Consider the following 22,391-nt stretch of genomic DNA (forward strand, 5'->3'; position numbering starts at 1 on the left):
TAAAATATATTGCATTAAAATAAATTGCAGAGACGCTTAAAATAACTTGAAAATACCTTGTGTATATATTAAACTGTGAGTCCTCCGTTTATCGGATATAGATATCGATTCAGGTTTATTTTATTAATTATTATGGTTTATTAATAATATTATTCCCCTGCTGAAGCAATCTTTAAATTCAATCTTTAATTCAAGAATGAAAAATTACGAAGCGTATTCTTAGAATACGAGCAGTCAATCGTTAAACAGACGTCAGACTTTAAGGCGAATTATCAATAAGATGAGACTGTTCTCTAATTTTCTAATTCTTTTATTATATTATATTATGATTATTATCTTTTATTTTATTATATTATTATGATTATTATGATTATTATGATTATTATGATTGTTTATAATTCTATATGTAAGAATCTATTTTTTTTTAAAAAGCCGAATTTAATTTTTTCTGTATGTCATACAATGTAACAACACGAGTATCCTGGCGAAAATAAAAATCGGAGCATAAGGAGAGAGTGACTGAAGCATGAACAAAAATTTCTAACAAGTGTAAATTAAAATATTATAAAGAAAGAATGTATTTATTTCTAAAACATTTATTTTGATTTATTTTGATTTATTCTAATTTACATTTCTCAAAAGCTTCATTCACACTTCTATTACATCTCCTTACGTTACATTTGTGCTCCAATCTTTATTTTTGTCAAATAACAATCGAATTGCGGGTATAATTTTAATATTTATAGTATGTATATTGTTAATAATATAAATAATTTATAAAATTATTAATAATTAAAAAATATAAATAAATACAAATACAAACAAGAATTAATAATATATGATAGCACTATTAATATACACTAATGTTAAAGGTATTTGTCAGTGAGATTTATTATTAATTATCCTTAATAATCATATATCTTCATCGGTTCCAGAACATGCGAGAGACAGAGAGATGCCGACACACATAATGACAGAGGCGAAGATGACGACGAAGATGAAAATCCTCTAGGAAAATGGCCTCACAACTTCAGTTCAAGTCTCGCGTGTCTCGGCTGCACTTTGGGACTTTTTAACATCAGCAGAGTTTCCATTCTTAGCATGCAGTTTGGAGGTGAGTTACAATAACACATGCATCAGCTACAAAAATACTGCAAACGCGTCACGAGGGTTTCGTTGAGAAGTTCCACCGAATTTTTCGCGATGCAAGGAACAAGGAACACTTTTGACGCGCGTAATTTTCGCGGAACGAGAGAATTCAGAGAGGTCGAAACCGGTTATTTTATTTCGACGAATTTCGAATTTCAATGTGTTCCAATACGTCAAAAACGTGGTCTTTATATGTTGTACATGATTGGCGATATTTATGCGCGTACAAGTATCAAACTCTCGGGAGTTACCCCGAACTTATCAGAATCGTATATACAACTCTCAGCGAAATTATAGATTCCTCCTGTATAATGTGTGCGGCGCAAACGCGGTGTAAAGCCTCATAGAACGGACAACAAACCGACGAAATTACCACGTGGTTGATAATTCATACCATGACGTACCTTCTGTAATATCAATAATTAGTTCCGCAGCTATTTGCGAAAGTAATGATCTCCAATGAAGAAACGGATGGTTACTCATAATCGCAGTGATCGTGAACGCTTTATTCCTTACATAGACTCACTTTTCATTTACCTGTTGTAAAAACTTCTTTATGTTTTATACTTTATTTATTTTGTTACAGGAAATTTCATTTTACAATTCGCATTCTTGTCTCTCGTTTTGGGCATTCCATTATTGACACTGCAAGTATGTCTCGGACAAAGACTGGCGGCTGGTTCCGTGGATATGTGGAAAATATCACCGTTGTTTCAAGGTGTCGGAATAGCTCTGCTTATCGCGCAGGCTTTTATCGGTATCTACAGCATAGTCGGTGTATCATGGATGTTTGTGTATTTCAGGTAAATTCCTAATGCGATTATATCTCGCAATATATTATGGCTCAAATAAATTACATATAGCTGCAATCAAATAAACTAGAAGTGAATCGGATTCAAACAATTTAGAAAAAGCGATGGTGATTAGACGTGAAACTAACATTCATTTTTATCAAGATTAAATTAATCTCAGTCTAACTTTTTATTTTTTTAATTTTAAGAATTAGAAAATGATAAAGAATATAAAGAGTAAACTAAGATTAAAATTAATAGACATTGATAGAAATGGAAACGTAATTTGAATTAATTTAATTAATGATTAACTAAATCGATAGAATTACATCCATAATTGTATAATTTAGTCTCAATTTAATTGTTTAATCATAAATTGATAAAAAATTAATAATTCTATTAACCAAATAATACAGATATTAAATGATAAGATAATGACTGATTAAATTTGGATCTTTAAAAATTATTTTGATTAAAGTAGAATTAACTTGATTAATCCATTCGATAGAATTGTTTATAGTAAAATTTCTTATAATTTATTGTCCTCGATCTAATCTTTCTTTTTACATTTGACATAAAAATTAATAATTTTGTCCGTGTTGATAAAATATTGCTGTTATTATTTTTAACAAGTTAATTGCTGATTAAAATAGTCGAAATTTCTTCGAAATTATCCTAAATTTAAGAGATATATAAATTTCTTCTTCGTAATGGATTTTGATTAGAATTATTCAGTTATTTCTAGATTTATATTGTATTTTCAAGGGAATAGGATTCTGATTAGAATCCATTCCGAATAGTTCCATAATAGGTCCTTTGATGACTTTCAAAATTGCATTTGGATTTGCAAATAATTTAATAGATCAAGAAGAAATAATGGAAAAATCTCAAGTTCTAGAAATAACATCAAATTAATATGTACATATATTATGTTTGCAATCTCGACACGATGATCAATATCTTTTTCAAGTTTTCATCGTTTTTCCATCACTTGCATACAATATTGAAATAATGACATGCTATATTGATCAAGTAAGACAAAATGCGTGGTACATTGATTACAGAGATTCGTTCATAACGAAGCAGGATAGGTATCGATGGGCAGAGCCGTTTCTTCTCTATCGAGATGACAGCCGTCCCACACACAATACTACCGTTTTATACAAATTATATGAGACTGTTCCGGATTACTTCAGCGGTGCTGTATTGCAAAGACATCACTTGAACGAGGCCAATCCTGGTGTCGTCACATTAAAGTTCCAAGTGGCCTTCAATTTAGCCGTTGTGTGGATGATTGTATTTGTTTCATTGAGTAAAGGTATTTATTTATTTATTTATTTATTTATTTTTTATTTATTTTTTTTTTAAGAAGAAAGACACGAATTTCACAAAGATTTATGAAAAACTAACTTCTCTTATTGACCTTTTGTGACAGCTTTTTCTTAATACCGATTTTTATAAAAAAAAAAAAAGAAGAAATTGAAAGATTTAATTGAGTAATTATTAGAAAATGTTAGAATATATCAATGCGCGTTTATATTCAAGTGTATAATGTATTAAAAAAGAAAGTTTAGTCATTGTATTTTGCATGACATTTTGGTTTAATGTCTAGCTTTAGTTTACAAAGAATTTAATTTTATTCGTTTCTATTTTAATTTAGGACTGAGATCTTATGGAAAGGTCATATACGTTTTTACATTAGTACCTGTGTTTGGCATGCTAGTCCTTTGTGCGAAACTAGTAGGACTTGCTCCAAGCCCGATACAAATTTTCCCCGCCATCATCTGGAACGAATTCTTTATCAATGAGAAGTCATGGTTGGCTGCTTCAAATGAAGTCTTCTTCACATGGGGTTTACTCGGTGCGGCTGCTATGCAGGTAAATTATTATCTACAATTGCATGATTGTTTAGAAAGCATAATAATTATTCTCCTATTTTTTTATTATAACTCTCAAACGCAACAATCAATAGCGACTCATTGAAATATTGTCAATTTTAGATAGCGGCTCATAATAAGCACAAACATCTGCAGCGAGATACAAGTATGGTGATATTTTTGACATTTCTGATTCTCTCTCTTAGTGTTTTCTTAGCGAATACCTGTATACAAATCCTCAGGCATCAAGGCTACATCTATACTACTAGTTCTTTCGGTAAACACAGTTATTTTGTATTATCTTGAATAATAGAAATTGGCACTTATTCGCATATATTATCATTCTCGATGCAGAAAGAATATCAGGGTATACATTTATGAGGGTTGCCAATCAACCAGCACCGTCAGGATACAGTAGCACGCCGGAGAGATTCATGTCTCACGCATCGTTTCTTGTTGGTCAGCGCATAATACAACCTGGCACGGACACGAGTACCGAATCCGGATATCAGGTGTTACGGTTAGCCACTGAATTAGTACCTGCGACATTCGCATTGTTAGGTACCGAACAGGCGTCACCGTTCTGGGCAGTCCTGTTTTATTTCATTTTGATCTTATTTGGGATTGCACAACAAGTACGTATATTTCTTCTTAGCAGTCAATGAATGAAAACTATGAAAATAATTGAAATATATATTCATAGATTCTATGAATATATATTCATGGAATTTTATATGATTAAATATAGTCATCATTTTAGTGAATATGTATTAATAAGAGTATTTAAAAGTTTTATCAATATTTTAGTTGGCGATCTGGCATTGCGTAATAACGGGTATAATGGCGATTAATACGAAAATGATGAAGCTCTGGGAAACTACTATCACTTTTTTTAGCTGCGCTTGTGCCTATATACTTGGATTACCTATGGCTACAGAGGTATGCTGAAATTCTTTATTTGCCAAATCATAGATGATAAAAATCTTTGATAAATTTATCATCTAAAGATGTTATTTAATGGAAATTACGAATGTACTCGAGCACGTAAATATATTTATATTATAACTATATTATACAGAGATACTATTTTAATTTACGCAGTATGTTAACATGATATGCGCGTGATACGCACCTATATAATTTCTGGGCAATTATTATATCGCGTATGTAGTATTATCTCTATCATCGAGCCCCAGCTTTTCTTATCAGATAGAGCATACAATCTTTCACTTTAGAGAATTGTTATCAGCGCTTCATTTCAGTTCACGCCGACATATACAGTATCGCGAACGCGTCCGTGTTAAAACGGGAGATGAGTAATAACGTTCACGTAATAGTGCGTCGTAGTGTACCTTGCTATTTTTGCAATGAATTTTTGGAGGAAAAATATTTAACGGAACATATAACGCATTGTGCGGCGGTTTTGGAAGAGTGTCCCAATAAATGCGGGGTTTACATTCCTCGCAGAAACTTAGAGACACATGAGAAATCGTGCAGCAAGAAAATGTCGAGAAATACTCAATTAAAGGACATTCAAGATTCGGTATGGAAAGAAAAAGTATTCTCGATATTAACATTATTGCGTTTGGCTATCAATCAAGGAGAAAAAGAGCGAATTCGCTTACAGGATGATCTGTCTAGAAACTTGAATTTATTGCATTCTCAGCAGGAATCTCTTGTCGCGTTGCAAATAAATATTGAGGAAGCGGTTGAGGAATCTCGCAATAACCATGCAACGCTGAATCGGAGATTGAACGATTTGGAAATGATCACTGACGATATGCAACACTGCACTAACTTGAATTTACGACGAATATCTGAACAATTGAAGTTATTGGAGGGAGATTTGATCGACGAGCAAAACAAGCAGATGTGCGCACCAGATGATTGGTTTAAAGAATTACAAGATTTAAAAACGTTCGTTGCTAAGGAGAGCGTACGCGCAAGTGATATGTGGCAGGAATACTTAAAACGCATTAACAATTTAAAATTAGAACTGGAAACGAGATGTAAGAATACGAAGGAACTAATGTCTAAGCATGATATTTTGTCAAAGAGGATGGACGATTTGTCAGAGGAAATTCATAATCAATCTGAAAGCATGTTCAAACGAAAATTGGATATAAAAGGTCTAAAATTTCAGATGAAGGAGAATCTGAAATATATCGAAGAATTAATCATGGAGAATTCTAAACCGGAACTATCATTAAGTTCGTGTATTTGCGAAAATGCAGAGATCGCCTCGACGAATGGTCGTATTATATGGCGAATCGATCGTTACAAGGAAGAGATGAACAAAGCGAAGGGGAGCGATTGCATGCTTTACAGTCCGATCTTTTATAATAAGGAATACGGTTACACCTTGAGAATGAAATTATTTCTGAATGGCAAAGGACAATGGAAGGATCGCCACGTTATCGGATGCTTGTGCGTGGAAAATGGAAAATGGGATCCCTTGCTAGATTGGCCTTGTGTGCTCAGAGCCGTCGCGATTCTACGAGACCAAGATAATCCCGCCAACGATGTTAGAAAAATCGTGAAGACCGTAGGTCGAGATAAGGATGATTCAGATCCTGATAAGGAATCTGGATTGTACATGTTTATTCCCCATACCATATTAAGTAGATACCCCGGTTATACTAAGAATAACGCTATATTTTTGGACATACAAGTGAAAGATATAAAGACAAGTGCTTCGACAATGTCCTTAGTTTAATAATGCTTCTAATACAATACTTTTAAATACAATACTTTATAGTAATGAGACAAAACGGATGATGATAATAAGTGGTAATTATTTCAATGGAAATATAATTTATTATTATAATAAATTATATTTGCTATATGTAATTATGTTTTGTTATATTTGTTATTATTCAAAGATATAAAAATTATTATCTAATTACAATTAAACTAAAAAATAACACTTTATTTTAAATATATTCTCATAATAATTTGAATGAAAATACAATCAAGTTTTATTCTCATTATGCATTATTATGTGTCCACAGTTAGGTATTTACGTCGTGTATTATCTCGATTATATCGTCGGTGGATCATGGTGGATAATTGTTTTGTATATAATACAAATTGGTGCTGTGTTCGCGGTCCGTGGACGTCCACACACTGGTGAGGCGGTCGTTGCGGAATTATTTCCACCGACCGAGCGATGCCTCAGGTACTGGATCGGTCCACTACTATCCTTCACGTGGAACGTTGTTCTCCCTACTATTTTGACGGTAAATTGTTATATTATACGCAACGAAGGTAATCGGATCATAGTTACGCACGGCATACATCATAGTTATTGTATGCTCCATAGGTTCTCAGTATTGTAATATTCAAGAACAGCGACTTTCGAGAACTGTACTCTTATCGTCGCACAAGCAGAGATTACTGGGCTGTATGGGCAAGGCAACTCGGGGCGGCGATTCAGTTGATACCGATACTTACGATACCAGCAGTAGCAATTATACAAACATGTCGATATTTAAATAGTGGACCACCCGATATATGTGACGTAAGTATTTTTGCTTGCCGAGGAAATTTCAAGTATTTCATTATCCTCGCCGGAAAAACAAAAAAAACCCAGATAAACCTATATATAATATATTCAAAGATTGTAGAGGATTACTATCCAAAAATAATAGTGAAGCACAACAACATTGTGAAACATTTTTCTTATATAATTGTAATTCTACATAGATGCAAATATTTCATTCTATACCATTTGTATCTACTAATACACTATTAATGACTAACATATCTTTCACGCTATCTTTTCTGCTGACAATAGAGTGAACAGGTGGAAGTAACAGTAAATCATTGCGAACAATGTAACGGCGTAAGTTTTCATTAATTCTTTCTTGCGTTACCATTGTACATTGTATGTGTAGCAATTGTTGCAGCAATTGTTCTGCGATAATGCATTTTCTAAGTCGTCGTACAAATAATTACACGTAAAATCACATATTGACAAATGTGTCAAGGTATTATATTTATTTTCAACGAAACAAATCGTTGTATTTTCACAGAGAATTCAGTTGCTTTATCGGCCACCGATGGAGCCGGAGGATCCTCGTGATGCGCAGACTCAGATCGGAAACGACACTAATACCAGTTTGCATGGGAACGGAATCTTAGCCAGCGCGACCACGGAGATACCTTTCGAGGATCCACCACCGAAATATACTCCTCCACCGAGTTATACTACAGCGACTGGTGCACGGATTGCGAAGATGTTGCGGCAGAGCTTTCGGCGAAGCGTGCGAAGGATTGCGAACGTGCTGGGGGAGAGTAGCGCACCGCAACAGAGATCAACGTTGCAGCCGCCACCGCCGGATTATGCAACTGTTCTCGTAGAGATGAATCTGAGTGGAACGCCAATGTCACACGATCATATCACGATCCAGATACCGTCAGAACCGCGGCCAGACGTAACGAACATTGGTGGTAATCGGCATAGCGTGGATGCGTCGAGCGAACGGCGTCATCGGCCAAATACTATTGACCGTGCCACCAGGATTGGCATCGCGGGAAGATCGCGCGCAATTGAACGCACCCACTCGACGCTTGATCGTGGCTGTCGTCCGCATGCGAATACCACCGCGCATACTTTGTCCGGCTCGAACCTGACGGCCGCCGATGTAGCGAATTTGTTGCGCAGCAGCATACGCAGAGGTACCGCGAGAACGCAGCAATCTCTACGTAGAAGTTTCTGCCACGAGGAACCAACGACGGCGGCATCCGTCGAGAATCTAGTCGAGGCCGCCGCGCCTATTGGCGAGGATTCCTTGATCCTATCGAAAGACACGTCTCTAGTCCCCGGCGAACAAATCGATGACAGTCATCGCCGCGACGATGACGATCACAACAATGACGATGACGGTAATGAAAAGAAGACTGCGAGCGAAATGGAGAGTTCCGTTTCTGTGATATAAATTGATGCATTGATCGGTCGTTGCACGCATGTGCGAAACTGAAATTTCGGGTTTGCCGATTCCGATTAGCGATTCGCTGCCTTTCTCCAGACTGTAATTTCTATCTGTAATATAGACGGAGAGAAAAAACTCTCTACGTTAACCAGATTCGACGTTAATTGATGTCGAAGCGATTGACTCAGTCTCCAACTATTTGAACCTCCTCGAGATTAGGATCTTTTATTCCTGTGCCTGAACGATTGCATGCCCCTATTGCTACCCCGAAATATTGTTTGTGTTCTTTTATCGTATTTATTTCTTAATATACAATACATATATATGTATATTTTTTTCATAGAGCGTTTAAAGAAAAGAATGTTTTGCATTTAATGTAATCTGATGCACTTCTGAATATCTTGGATCTCGGTCTTGCATTTTTCTTAACATCAAAGCCAAGTATACGATTTTTAATCTCATTTAATCTTACAATGGATGCAATATATATTTTCTTGCTGGATAAGATTATTCAGAAACAGATTTAATTGCGATTCCAAATAAGTCATGTAAATATACAGGCCTTTGTCCTTCTTAATAATTAAGTAAATGAAAATTATATTGTTGTTGCTAATAAAGTAGTGCAAGAATGAAGAAGTGTATTGGTCTAATTCTTACTAGGTTTTTCTGGAGATTGCGCGATAAAGAAATGACTGAAGCAGAGATAATTAGGAAACACATAAATCTTAACTCTCCCGACTAGAAACTTAAACCTAATTTTTTAAGTTCAAGATAATTTAATAACAACTTAAACTTGAAGTTAGTTCGCATGGATCGCGTTTTCTGCAAAAATTGCGCGAACAGCATTTATATGTAATATACTTGTGTATTCTCGTTCATTGTGATTAGTCATCGTTCATTTTGTAAATATATGCATGTAGCATTTTAGCGAGCCAAATTATGTTATAATTTTAAATCGACTCGCTAGATATGTCCATTAGCCTCATAATGCAAGAGTGTATAGTCCGTCCAATTACCATTTTCTTGTACTTTTTGATTGATTATCATGAAAATTAATTATTGCGATTGACTAGACTAGACTAGATCATATAAAATTATCATCTCGGTCAAATGAAAACAAAAAATGCCATCGAGAGTGTTATGTCAAAAGGGAGAAAATATATGTTATATTGTTGCAATTATGATCTTGCATTTCGCTAGTATAGGCATTCAAATATTCAATCCTCCGTAAGTGTAATATTATGCTATACCTGATATTATGAACCACAATAAAGTTTTTATGTTCTTGTAAACGCCTTATAATTTTCAACACTGTGTAAAGAAAGAAGGATTTACAGTTCTTAAGGCTTCTGAGTACTCAGCGAAGAATTCCGCGTTGACGGTAGTGACGTACCATCGCAGTGAAAAATAGAAGCTCATTCTTGTTCATCTTATCCTTGTCCTTGTTCATCTTATCCTTGTCCTTGTTCATCTTTACAAGTGACATGCGGACAATGAAATTTTTTATAACGGCTATTTTCGTTATTGTATGCTTAATCATGCAGATGTGACTTGTTTCGTACTTACCAGATTCGTAAAAATGGGCGGCAGCTAAAATTATCGTCGGACATTATATGTGAAAGTATTTTTTCCATTTCTTTCAACAGTTGTCAAATCGTGTTTTCTGCTTGAACAAGCTTCGTTTCACGTGTCTTTTACAGCTATTTATTGACTATCAAGAGACGAGAAAGAGAAAGGATAGCAGCCGTTCATTTTCACAAGTATCTTAAAGCCATATCAGATGTTATTTTAATCAAATATTTCTTTATTTGCAAACTGTCGTCATAAACTTTATTGTGTCATTTCTCGCTTATGACGTCACGATTCCAATATGGCCGCGGTGACTACTCAAGGACCTTAATTAAATTATTTAATAGAAACCTATAAATAACATATATTATTATTTAAATAATATAAAGAAATGATATAAAAAATGAAAATTATTATAAAGAAAATTTCTTACATTTAGTGCAGGTCCTGGAGGTCCAGGTGGTCCTGGGACTCCAGGAATACTTCCGGGCTTTCCAGGATATCCCGCGGCGCCGGAAAATGACCAAAGTCTCTAAGTCGACCAGATTCATCCTTATTTAAATATTATTCTTTTGTAAATTTATAAACAAAAATTTTTAAAAAAATGTTAATTATAATTAATTTTACAAACAATTACTCACCCACCTTGCACTGTCACAGAAGTATATACATTACTCTCACCCGATAATATTTCAGAAGTAGGTGAAAGAGAAGAAAAAGAATTAACAAACGCTATACATTTTACAGAATTTCTGTAATTTGTTTTTATTATCGAATACTTACTAAATAATTTCGTTCAGAAATAGGAGTAGTTATCCCTAAATCTGTAGAATATATACAATTAAAATTCAAATTTCAAGATGGAAAACAAAAATACTTTATTCTAATCATTTTTTTAACTTCTTTCGCTTTTGTTTTGTTTTTTACTATAAAAGAATGTTTTAAAATAATTCTATTTATCATGGTCATAAAATCGAGTTGTGTAGTAACTGATGAATCTGTAAGTGTTTTTGATTTACGCATTGAAGCTTTCTCCTGGTCTTTTGGGCCATTCTACATTCAATAAGCTATTAATTATAATAATTTTGCTATAACAACTAATCAAAATATTTTATTTATAATAATTTTTTTATATTAAAATAATGTAAAACTTCCGCTTACCCGAAAGTCATGTAATACTAGTGGATGCCACAGGTGGTGACAATGTCGTCGTAGTTTCTAAACAAATAATACTCTTATTATTAATAAACCTAAAAGGACTTAAAAATTATTATTGACAAAGAAATCTAATTAATAATGTAAACGAGAATTTATACAAATTTAATACAAGTTCGCAAAGTCGAAATAGATATTATAGCATCTTTAATATCTATAAGAAAGAAAAAGCTAAACCAAAAAACTATCTCTATATGTAATTATGAATTTGTATTAAAATACATTCATAATTAATAAATTGAATTAAATGATATTAATTAGATTACTCTGATTAAAATAAGAGATTAATTATTTTATACGGCGTCTTAACGAGATTAATTTCTGGTATAAGATTTCCGGCGTTTCTTGAGAGAATTGTTGAACAATTCTACACATTTATCATTTTTACACATATCTACACATTTATAAATATATTCTTATTTATTTATAGGTAAATTTACATTGCTACTATGATAATTAAGAAAAATAATTTTGCAGATTTTTAAACAAGATAATAAAAAAATCATACAAAATTTACAAAATAGCTTGATTAATAAAAAAATTCTGTAATCTCTTCTATTTAAAATTCTATTTAAAAAAATTCTCAATTTTATTTAAAAAAATTTTTTTATCTGAAACAATTCTAATTCTTACTTTAGAATTTAACTTTACTAATTTTACTTTAATTTAAAATTAAAATGATCTTTTGTTTTTGAATAAAAAATCTATAAATATTACATGACTAGTGTGCAATTCGATTTTTATAAATAGGAATTAAAGCTTATTGGTATTCTCTTTTATATAATGATACCATGATTATCAAGAAAAAAATATTCTTAATTATATTACCTAATATATTGCTTGTTCTTAAAAATAAAAAAGAAATTAGTAAAAAATAAGAATTTAAATTAAAATTCTTAAATTAAAAGTCTGTCCCTCTTTTTTCTTTATTAAATAATTTAATATTGTTATACTAAACGAAATACTTACCATTTTTTTCGTCATATCCATCATAGTCATAATCATAATCATATTCGTTAGGCTGCTGAGCCTCGTGCTCTAGTTTGGATTGTTGTTTCCTCAGCCGATTCTTCTTGGCGTTTACTAGATCCGGCAAAAGCAGCAGTAATTAAATCACGAGAAGTGAGTCTTGTGATTAGCTCTAGGATCCGCCGCTTCATCGTGAAGTCTCTCTACTCTCTATCTTCCAAGGATGGAAAAGTGGACTAAAGAACGGAGAAAGTATGAATTCTAGTCCTGATTCACCTGCATCGCAAGACTGAGGGCAACTAGATCCGTTGCAACCAGCGTATTATCTATTTAGATCTACATGATAGGGGAGATCATCATCCTCCATTTTAGCACACGCGGTACTCCCGTCGTCTTATCCCGCGGCTATCTCTTTCATTGTCCCTCTCCATCGTTCCCTTTCCTTGAGTCTACTGCTTCTTCATATCCTTCCTTTCACATTTACTCTCATTTAAGTTTTTTCTCTTTTTTTATAGGGAAAGAAGGAAATGAATTTAACCATTTGACAAAAATAAGTCATTCATTTTCAAACCTTATATAAGCTTTGTTGTCAAGGATATTTCTTTATTTCGTCGATCTCTAAGCAGAGATCTCTATACATTGCGAATATTAAGAATAAAACAGAATAAAAATATTTCTTTTAAAATAATCATTGCTTTTAAGAAATATTAAATTTCAGAAATCTTTATCTGCATACAAATTGTTTAATTTTTTATTTTTTTCATCTAATATTATTAATTATTCTTATTTCTTTCGTCTAATATAATTAATCTCAATCTGAACGGACAAAAAATTTATCGAGAGAAATATTAATCAATATTTATGATAGTTCAAAGTATTTTTTACATATTATTAATATTATTAATATTAATATTAATATTATTATTATTAATATTATTAATTAGCAAATAGTAATTTAACATCTAAAAACTAATTTAGGATTAATTTTAAATAATAGTTATTTAATATGTATACTTTAATATGTATACATTATTCTTAATAATTGTAAATTTATAAAAAATTTATGAAAAATTCTACAAAATAAAAAAATTTATATATTTCAACGTGTTTTTAAAATCACTAAATCGTATCGTGATGAATTCATAAAAACCTATAATAGACCATTATTTTGTATTGTAACGGCAGGGCCGTTACGAGCATACATACATATACATATACATAATATATACAAACATTGGGCTCACTATCCTGCACTATCTATCCCGCTTGCACGTACACCACTCGCGCTATCGCATTCGCTTGCCTGCAGGGCGCACGCGCCGTCTCGCTCTCGCTATCTCGCTCGCGATGTCCCCACGCGATACCGACTCCCCGCCACCGGACCGACGGCGCGCAGTGGGGAACGTCGGCCGGGTATATAAGCCCGGCCGGCCGAGACATCGGGACCAGATCCCATCCTGCGATCCGACTCCTGATACCTAACCAGTACCTACTACCTCTCGGGGCCAAGGTTTCGCTTGGCTCTGCCGGGTTTCACCGGCTTTCTCTACCTACGGGCTGAGGTTTCACTCAGCTCTGTCGGGTTTCACCGACTCCTGTCACCGCTCCACGGGCTGAGGTTTCACTCAGCTCTGTCGGGTTTCTCCGACTCCTGCCACCGCTCCTCGGGCTGAGGTTTCACTCAGCTCCACCGGGTGTCACCGGTTTCCGTTGCGAAGGCAGGGCTCAACGTGGCACTCGACCCTGCCCGCAATACCTAACCGTCCCGCCTGACATTAGCTCGTAAGTGCATGCGATAGAGATTAAGGCCGCTAGTTATAAGTCAGTAATCCTAAGACCCCTAGTGGTAATCACGCCGTGTAAATCGACCGTTGCCGACCGCACACCGCACCTGTCCTGCGCATCTCATCGCCTTGCGCCAATCGGTTGCGTCTCCGCTTTGCTACCAGCGACACTGCGACATCTCCTGGCCCTGCACGTTGTATCTCTCTTTCGCTAAATAAACTATCTTTTTCACGCCGCCACTTGTGTTCGCGTACGCTTGAGTCTCCCCTCCTCTCGAACCCTGACACCGACGAGCCGATCCGAGCGTCGAACGAGGTGACCGCGTTACAGTATATTATCAGAAGCAATATGGCATGACATAATGGAGGTCACTACTTTGTCAAGGATTGTATCCAACATGCACTCATTACTTGTATTTCTATTACATTGTAAATTCAACTGTTATAAATATTAATTTATTTATGCATAATCTATTTCTATCTAATCTTAAAATAAGATAATAATTAATTTAAATAAATAATTTAGATAATCACTTAAAAGATGCATAATAGCATAGAATAATATTTCGAACACTTAACTTTTTATTAAGAGCTATGAAAAAACTTCTAAAAATTATGAAAGTCAAAATACAATAATTTATAATACATATTTTTTATTTTCTTTTTATTTTTTCATTTAAAAAAATTTTTTTAATTAATAATTTTATTTAATTATATTAATTATATAGAATTTTAGAATATAGAAGCTATTATATTTTTGTAGAATCTCTTAATGTTAAATAGTTAAAATTTGTTAAAATTACTTTGCATGCAAGCAAATAATATAATAATATAAAATTATTTTTTCGAATCTATTGAAGCACAAGCTGCAACGACTAGTTCGCGATTAGTGTTCCGTCTCATTTTTATCGTCATTTATATAATTAGCGCGAGAAACATTCGGATTCCGATATGCGACCGTTTTCACTAATAAGTTTATTAAACGACAATCATCATTTTAGCTCATTCATTCATCACACATTCTCGGAACGTGCGTCTTATTTTACAAGGCGTTAAATGCAATATTAACCTGTATTTCATCCGTTGGCGACTATAAATCAGAATTACTACTATGTTTGATTCGGGCAATCAGGACAATGAAATTGGCACAGTTTTATCATAGATTTCATATTGACATCCAATTAAAAATACTACACTCTTAAGGGGATCCTAAAGCGAAGAACGAACTCCGACGGCCGTCCGTTAATGCCATCTAAACGGAATTAAAGAAATGTCGGTAACGATCGAAAATTTAAAAAGTCGATATTATCAACAATTTAAAAAATCTATATTATCGACATGACTAATTCCGTTTACTCATATTAATTTTTACCTTATCATTTTACTAAATAAATGAAAATACATGTATATATTGTATACATGTATTGTCAATGCAGTAGTCATTCTTCACGACATTCGCTATGTCCAATATCCTTATAGACCAGGATACGAAGAACACTACATGTATTTTTCTCAAAGAGAACATGTACATATTACACATACGTAGTGAAGCGACTCGCTATAGAAAGACATGGAACTATTTATTGCTATTAACTAGTTGGCTAATTGCTACGATATCTAGTACAAACATGTATATAATTTTATTAGATTTTGCGATAACATTGCATATTCCATTACACACACACACGCGCGCGCGCGCGCGCGCACACACACATACACACGCACACGCACGCACACGCACACGACACGCACACGCACACGACACGCACACGCACGCACATGCACACGACACGCACGCACACGCACACGCACACGCACATTACACACATTACACACACTACATTAGATCTATATGTAATTTTAGATGTGTGTATGTGTGTGGTAGGTATCTCTCCAATTGTTTACAAATAATGCATTAGTAATAATCGGTATCGTCCAGGCATACATTTTTGCCAGTAACATTAAACAGACGCTTCTGACTATAATTTTTATCAGTACCATTCAAATAAACGCTTCTGATTTTTATTATTCGAATCATATTGTAATATGAAATATAGAATGGACTTCTTCATTCTCATGAGAATGCAATTGATAATTTCTTTCTTGTCTTTCTGATTGTTTACATATAATTTATTTGTAATAACTAGTACTATCAGAACTGACGCTTCTGGCATTCATTTTATTTTGCAAGTACCGTCAGAACAGACGTTTTTGATTATAATTTTTATCAGTACCAAATAGCTTCTGACATTGACGAAACACTTTTCACCATGGCACTAATTATAAGAATATAATTATGGATAAAATAATTATGAAAAGAGCGCTTTCTTCCGAGAACGTAACTTCGTGTCACGCTCTGTCTCAATTCTAATTGTTTTGACCATATCGTGGCGAGTTCACGTGTGCGAGGCACGCACACAAAAGACGAGATACGTACATGTGCTCGGCGCTCAGCACGTTGAGTTGGCCGAAGAGAATAGAAATATCATCCTACTTTCTCGCACCGAAGCGCTGTAAGTAGAGAATAGGAATATCGTTGTACTCTCTCGCGTTCGCGACGCGTATGAGAAGGAAATAGAAATATTATCGTACTCTTTCGCGCAGTATACACCGTGCGATGGTCCAGCGTCTTTTGTTCTATTATCGTTCTTTATTGCTAACGTAGTATAGCGAAAGAATTAAAAAGAATAAACAGATATTAATAATGCATGAAGAGAAACGAAAATCGTTATATATAATTGTATATAATTTTATGTATAAAAATTATAATTGTGTAATAAATAAAAATGTCTAGGAAATTATTTTCTCAGTATAAATGTATAATATATATTTCGAAAATCTTCAAGAAATTCACAGTTTGAGTAATTACTTACAAATTCGACAAGACATTTATTGAATGATAAATGAAATAATCAAATTATATTATTTCTTTTTGTTCTCTTCTTTTTGTTTGATATAAGATAAAAATATGCGCAACTTGTTAAATTTATAATTAATTATCTGAAATATAAATTTTCCATTTCTAAGAATCGGAATATATACAATAAGATTGTAATAAGAAAATAATTTCGTACTTATTCTCACTCATTTATTAGATTCTTCAGTTATTATAATTTTATAAAATTATATAACAAGTCATTATGAGTATGACAAGTAAAGCATATAACAATTTTTGAATTTTTTCATACATTATTTTCATATCTGCTTACTCTTTTTAATTCATGCTCTATATATCAATAATAACGAGCGGTGACCAGGTAATGTCGAAGACGCTCGACGACCAGTGCATGGAGCGCGAAAGAGTACAAATATGTAAAATATACTTATATATATAAATTTATATAAAATATTTATATAAAATATTTATATATATAAATAATGTACAAATATATTACATTATATATTTATAATGTCCAATTCAATGATATATACATTGTTCATATTTTTAAAGATACACCCGCACCGTGATATAAAAATTCACAAATATGCAGCGCCATAACGTTTTTATTTTACAAATAAAATGTTATTAAAAATTTTTTATTTTAATTAAATTTTTCAGACATCAGTCATATATTTTATATTGTAAGAAAGATAAAAAAAAAGGAGGTATGAGCGGATGGCATAATCTCCTAGCGGAGAGTGGCTGAGGATCGAACTTTTCGCACGACAAGTCTCATATGTTGCCACTCTACAACATAGAACTTCGTCGATCACCGTTTCGATTCTGATATTTCTATTGTATACATGATTAAAATAGTTAACAAAACGTACGACAGATATATTTGCGAAAATTTCTTTTCTAAGTTACAATTTGTATATTTGCCTTATACGTTATGCAAGGCAGAAACACGATGTCTTATTTCGACGAATATAAAAGTTTTGCAGCTTTGCATGTACAAAATGATATATTCCGCACTTCAGATTACTTTAAAGAAGCTTGTAAAATTACAATCCAAAGCCTAACAAAAAAGATCTAGGCATCAACAATAAGCGTATAATTATTTCTCATTTCAGGGAGTTATGCAAGGGAGAAACACGATGTCGATATTTCGAATATAAAAGTTTTGCAGCTTTGTATTTACAAAAGTTCCGCATATTCCGCATAGTCCTGATACAGTTCCGCATTTCGAATTAGTTTAAAGAACAATACTGAGCTTGTAAAATTACAATCAAAAGCCTAACAAAAAAGATCTAAGCATCAACAGTATGCGTATAATTATTTCTCATTTCGACGACATCGTCCGTCTTTCTTTTCGTGTACTCATCCTTGTCTTTCATCAGAATCAGATCGCAATGCCGTGATTTTATGGTAGAAGCAGTATTGTTCTTTAAACTAATCTGAAGTGCGGAATTGTATCATTTTGTCCATACAAAGCTGCAAAACTTTTATATTCGTCGAAATAAGACATCGTGTTTCTCCCTTTCTTCATAACGTGTAAGGCATGAAAGAATGGACCAATCAGAGTCCTTCATTCTCATTCCGTCGAAGTTAGAAATGATTATACTGTTGATAGATAGATCTTTTTTGTTAGGTTTCGGATTGTAATTTTACAAGTTCAGTATTGTTTACTTATTGTTTTCTTTAAAGTAATTCAAACTGTGGAATTATATCATTTTATCCATACGAGACTGTAAATGTAAATTCCTATTTTATATATACATATATATATATATATATATATATATATATATAAAATAGGAATTTTTATATATATATATATATATATATATATATCTAAAGTAAAAACACAAATTATATGTTGACTGTTTATTGAAAATACTGACGAGATTATCGACACATTACAGCTGGCATTTTTGAATTGGTTTTACAGATTACAAAATCCTTTTGTGCAATTGAAACATAGCACAAAAAAGAAGTGCGGGATGAATTTCGATAAAAAATTAAATTCACTTTATTCTAGCAAGCAAATTTATTTAACGTTTTATCGATCCCATAGATCGTTTGTCTTTATCTTTCCTCTGCAACGCCATCTATTGCAAGATCAACTACAATTACTGCTCTACTTATTATTTTATATCGCCAAGCATATATATATATATATATATATATATATATATATATATATATATACGCGTAAAATCATACACAATCTGTTCAAGTCTCAAACTTTTTTTCTAAACTTTCAATCATAAATCCAAAAATATAATATTGTTTATTCATCTAGTCCGAAGTGCGGAACGTACTCATTTTGTACATATGAGCTGTAGAATTTTTGTATTAAGGAAATGAAGATCTGATGTAACAGCTGTACGAACTAAAATTACGTGAATTTTTCCATTTTTTTCTTATTTACTTGTTAAATCGATTGTCGTGCATATTCTTTTTGTGCGTATTTTAATTGCCTGAAAGAATTTTGCAATCTGTCAAGCCAATAAAAAGTTCTTTGGTGCACTGTAATGTGTCGGTAATTCCCGTCACTTTAGGATCCCCTTAAAACTCTTGTTTTTTCACTACAATCAAATTATGATATCAAAAACAAAGACGAAAACTTTAAAATAATTTTAAGAAAATAATTGACTTTAATACAATAATTAATTTTATGCCAGATATATATTAACACTAATAGCACATACAGATTCTGAGTATATCTAGAGAATATCGCAAAAACAGATTACATATATTTCTTTTTTATTTGAAATACATATTACAAATAAAAACTGTATTGAAAATATCCGTTTATTTAAATTTTTTTATTATCTGAGAAATATATTTAATCTATATTTAATACATCTATATTCAATATAATTAAGGAATATGAGATATAAATCTCTGTATATATTTCTCAAATATTCTTATTGTAAATTAGAACATAGTCTTAATATGTATTAAAAAAAAAAAAATTGGACAACGTAACATATTTTTGATAATGTAATGTATATTTCAAATAAAAAAAGAATATATTTTTGCAATATTTTCCGAATATTCTCAAAATCTTTACATGTTATTAGAGAATATATATAAAAAAATTAATAAAACCTAATTGCATGTTTAAAACATGTAGAGTATAAAATTAATATAAGAAATACAAATCTAAGTTATTTTATTTTGTACGCGGCATTTAATTATTTTTATCTTCCATTATTACAGCTGAAATATAAGTACATCAGATATACACTGATGGAAATGATAGATCTGAATAGATCTCTAGAATACGAGCATTAATGCAATCATGGAGATACGATAATTGCATTAAATATTGTAGTAACTCTTCAAACACGTACGCGTGATGTTATCACCATAACTCATCTCAGAAAGATATATGTAAATTGTGTTATATGTTTATTTAAACTAGAATAAAAAGAATATTTTTAAAATATTTTGCATTAAAAATATTTCATTTCATATTACTATATTACAATGTTATTTTATGTTAGCAGTTTATATGCACTTAAATCTTATTTTTAATATGCACACACACACACACACACAAATTACAGATAATGTGTGATATAAATTAAATTAAATTATTTAATATAATATATTTAATAATAAAATTAATTTTAATGTATAAACCCAGATCATAAAAAATGGATAGATTAATTTAATGTAACTTGTTAAAATTATTTAAAACTGGCTTGTCTAAATATTATATTGTGATATGAAAATTTGTTAAATTTCAATCTGTTCTATCTACATATAAATATATATTAATATATAAATGTATATATATATATATATATATATATATATATATATATATATAATAACTTCATTTAATTTTTATAATTTAATCTAAATGATAATATGAAAAAAGATATGTCTCTAAATAATATAGAGAAAAATTACACATATAATAATAAGAAAACAATAAATACATAAAAATAAATACTTTTATAAAAATAATAACACTATGACAATAATTATGACATTAATGCAATTTAATATAATTTACAATATTATGCATGTATTAGTTATTGCATTTTTTATTGCATTGCTATATCCACTTAATGAAATTGCAAATACTTTGCTATTAGGGTATCTTTCGTCAGGCTAAAATTAAAAATAAAATATACTTTCATGCAAATTTGTAAAAAATGTGTAAAAAAGATTTGTAAAAAAATGTAAATTATCCTTATTCTCATAGTAACTTCTATGAATACATTGGCATTACAATATAATTATCTGTGCAAAGATATTGTTATCAACTACATAGTATTCAATTGGGATTGTATAAATCGAATGACATTTTCAATACACTTGTCTAATGCCGCATCAATTTCATCCATAATAAGAAATGGTATTTACTTGTGACTGTAAATAAAAATTTTAATTCTTTGGAATATCTCTTTTATCTACATCCATTAAAGCATTTACATTACAAACATTTTGTTAATGTTAAAATTAAGAAGTACCGTTGCATTGCAAAAAATAATGCCAGACTAGCGAGTGATTTTTCTGCACTAGATAAATATTGCAATGGCTGTAAACCTTTAGATGGTACTGTGCAACTATATATTGTATTGCCTATATATTCCTCGAGATTATTTGAGAAAATAATTGCTTGAACCGACATGTCATGAACCAAATTCTGTATAGAAAATGTCAAATAAAAATTATAATATTTAAAACTATGTAACAAGTAAAATTTTATAGAGAGCATGATTAAAAATATCAACTTTATATGTAGAATCTATTTCTGCAGCAACGTGCTCCAAGTAATCCGAAAACAACTTATGTCTTCCCGCCTTTACTAATTCAAATTCAGCTCTTATTTTATCATATTTCATACGGCAGTTTCGAAGATTTATATTTATCTCTTATATTTGATCCATTATCGAATCGATTTTATCATCGATCTAAACATTAATTCAAATTTATTAGATTAATTTTTAAAAAGATAATCTAACATAAAAATATATACCATGTAATGTTATAAACATTACATACATTTAGATTGGGATTCAATATATTATCTAATTCATTCTGGATCTCTATAAGTTCCTCACTAAGTTGTTTAGGCATGTCTTATAAATCTTCTACACAATTGCGAATATCTTGGGGAAGTCGCAAGAAATCAATTTTCATTGATATCTCCGAATTTGTGCTCGAATTTGAGCTATATATAAAAATATAAAGATATA

The 22,391-nt window shown here is 31.8% G+C and overlaps 2 protein-coding genes and 1 long non-coding RNA gene across 3 annotated transcripts; 2 read left to right on the forward strand and 1 right to left on the reverse strand.

The window, feature by feature from the left end:
* Positions 1-918: 918 nt before the first annotated feature.
* On the forward strand, positions 919-10,043 carry LOC105423533 (bedraggled; the record flags this gene model as incomplete). The annotated part of the gene is made up of 11 exons (XM_089080526.1): positions 919-1,114; positions 1,736-1,952; positions 3,005-3,258; positions 3,601-3,818; positions 3,941-4,094; positions 4,172-4,452; positions 4,625-4,756; positions 6,829-7,056; positions 7,140-7,337; positions 7,614-7,661; positions 7,852-10,043. Coding segments are annotated over 11 exons (2,832 nt in total), but the record flags the coding sequence as incomplete, so codon positions are not given.
* On the forward strand, positions 4,762-6,966 carry LOC148936054 (TNF receptor-associated factor 3-like). The gene is made up of 2 exons (XM_089078821.1): positions 4,762-6,607; positions 6,829-6,966. The coding sequence occupies exon 1, from the start codon at positions 5,130-5,132 to the stop codon at positions 6,531-6,533; it is 1,404 nt and encodes a 467-aa protein (XP_088934947.1). The 5' UTR covers positions 4,762-5,129; the 3' UTR covers positions 6,534-6,607; positions 6,829-6,966.
* Positions 10,044-11,059: 1,016 nt separating the features above from the next.
* Positions 11,060-13,290, reverse strand: LOC148936055 (uncharacterized). The gene is made up of 3 exons (XR_016139725.1): positions 12,505-13,290; positions 11,482-11,538; positions 11,060-11,387 (listed from the first exon to the last, which is right to left on the reverse strand). It is a non-coding gene; the product is annotated as an uncharacterized LOC148936055 (long non-coding RNA).
* Positions 13,291-22,391: the final 9,101 nt, after the last annotated feature.

The sequence above is a fragment of the Pogonomyrmex barbatus genome, unplaced genomic scaffold (genome assembly GCF_055798465.1).
Source record: "Pogonomyrmex barbatus isolate J1 unplaced genomic scaffold, ASM5579846v1 scaffold3, whole genome shotgun sequence".
In the NCBI taxonomy this organism is placed as follows: domain Eukaryota; kingdom Metazoa; phylum Arthropoda; class Insecta; order Hymenoptera; family Formicidae; genus Pogonomyrmex; species Pogonomyrmex barbatus.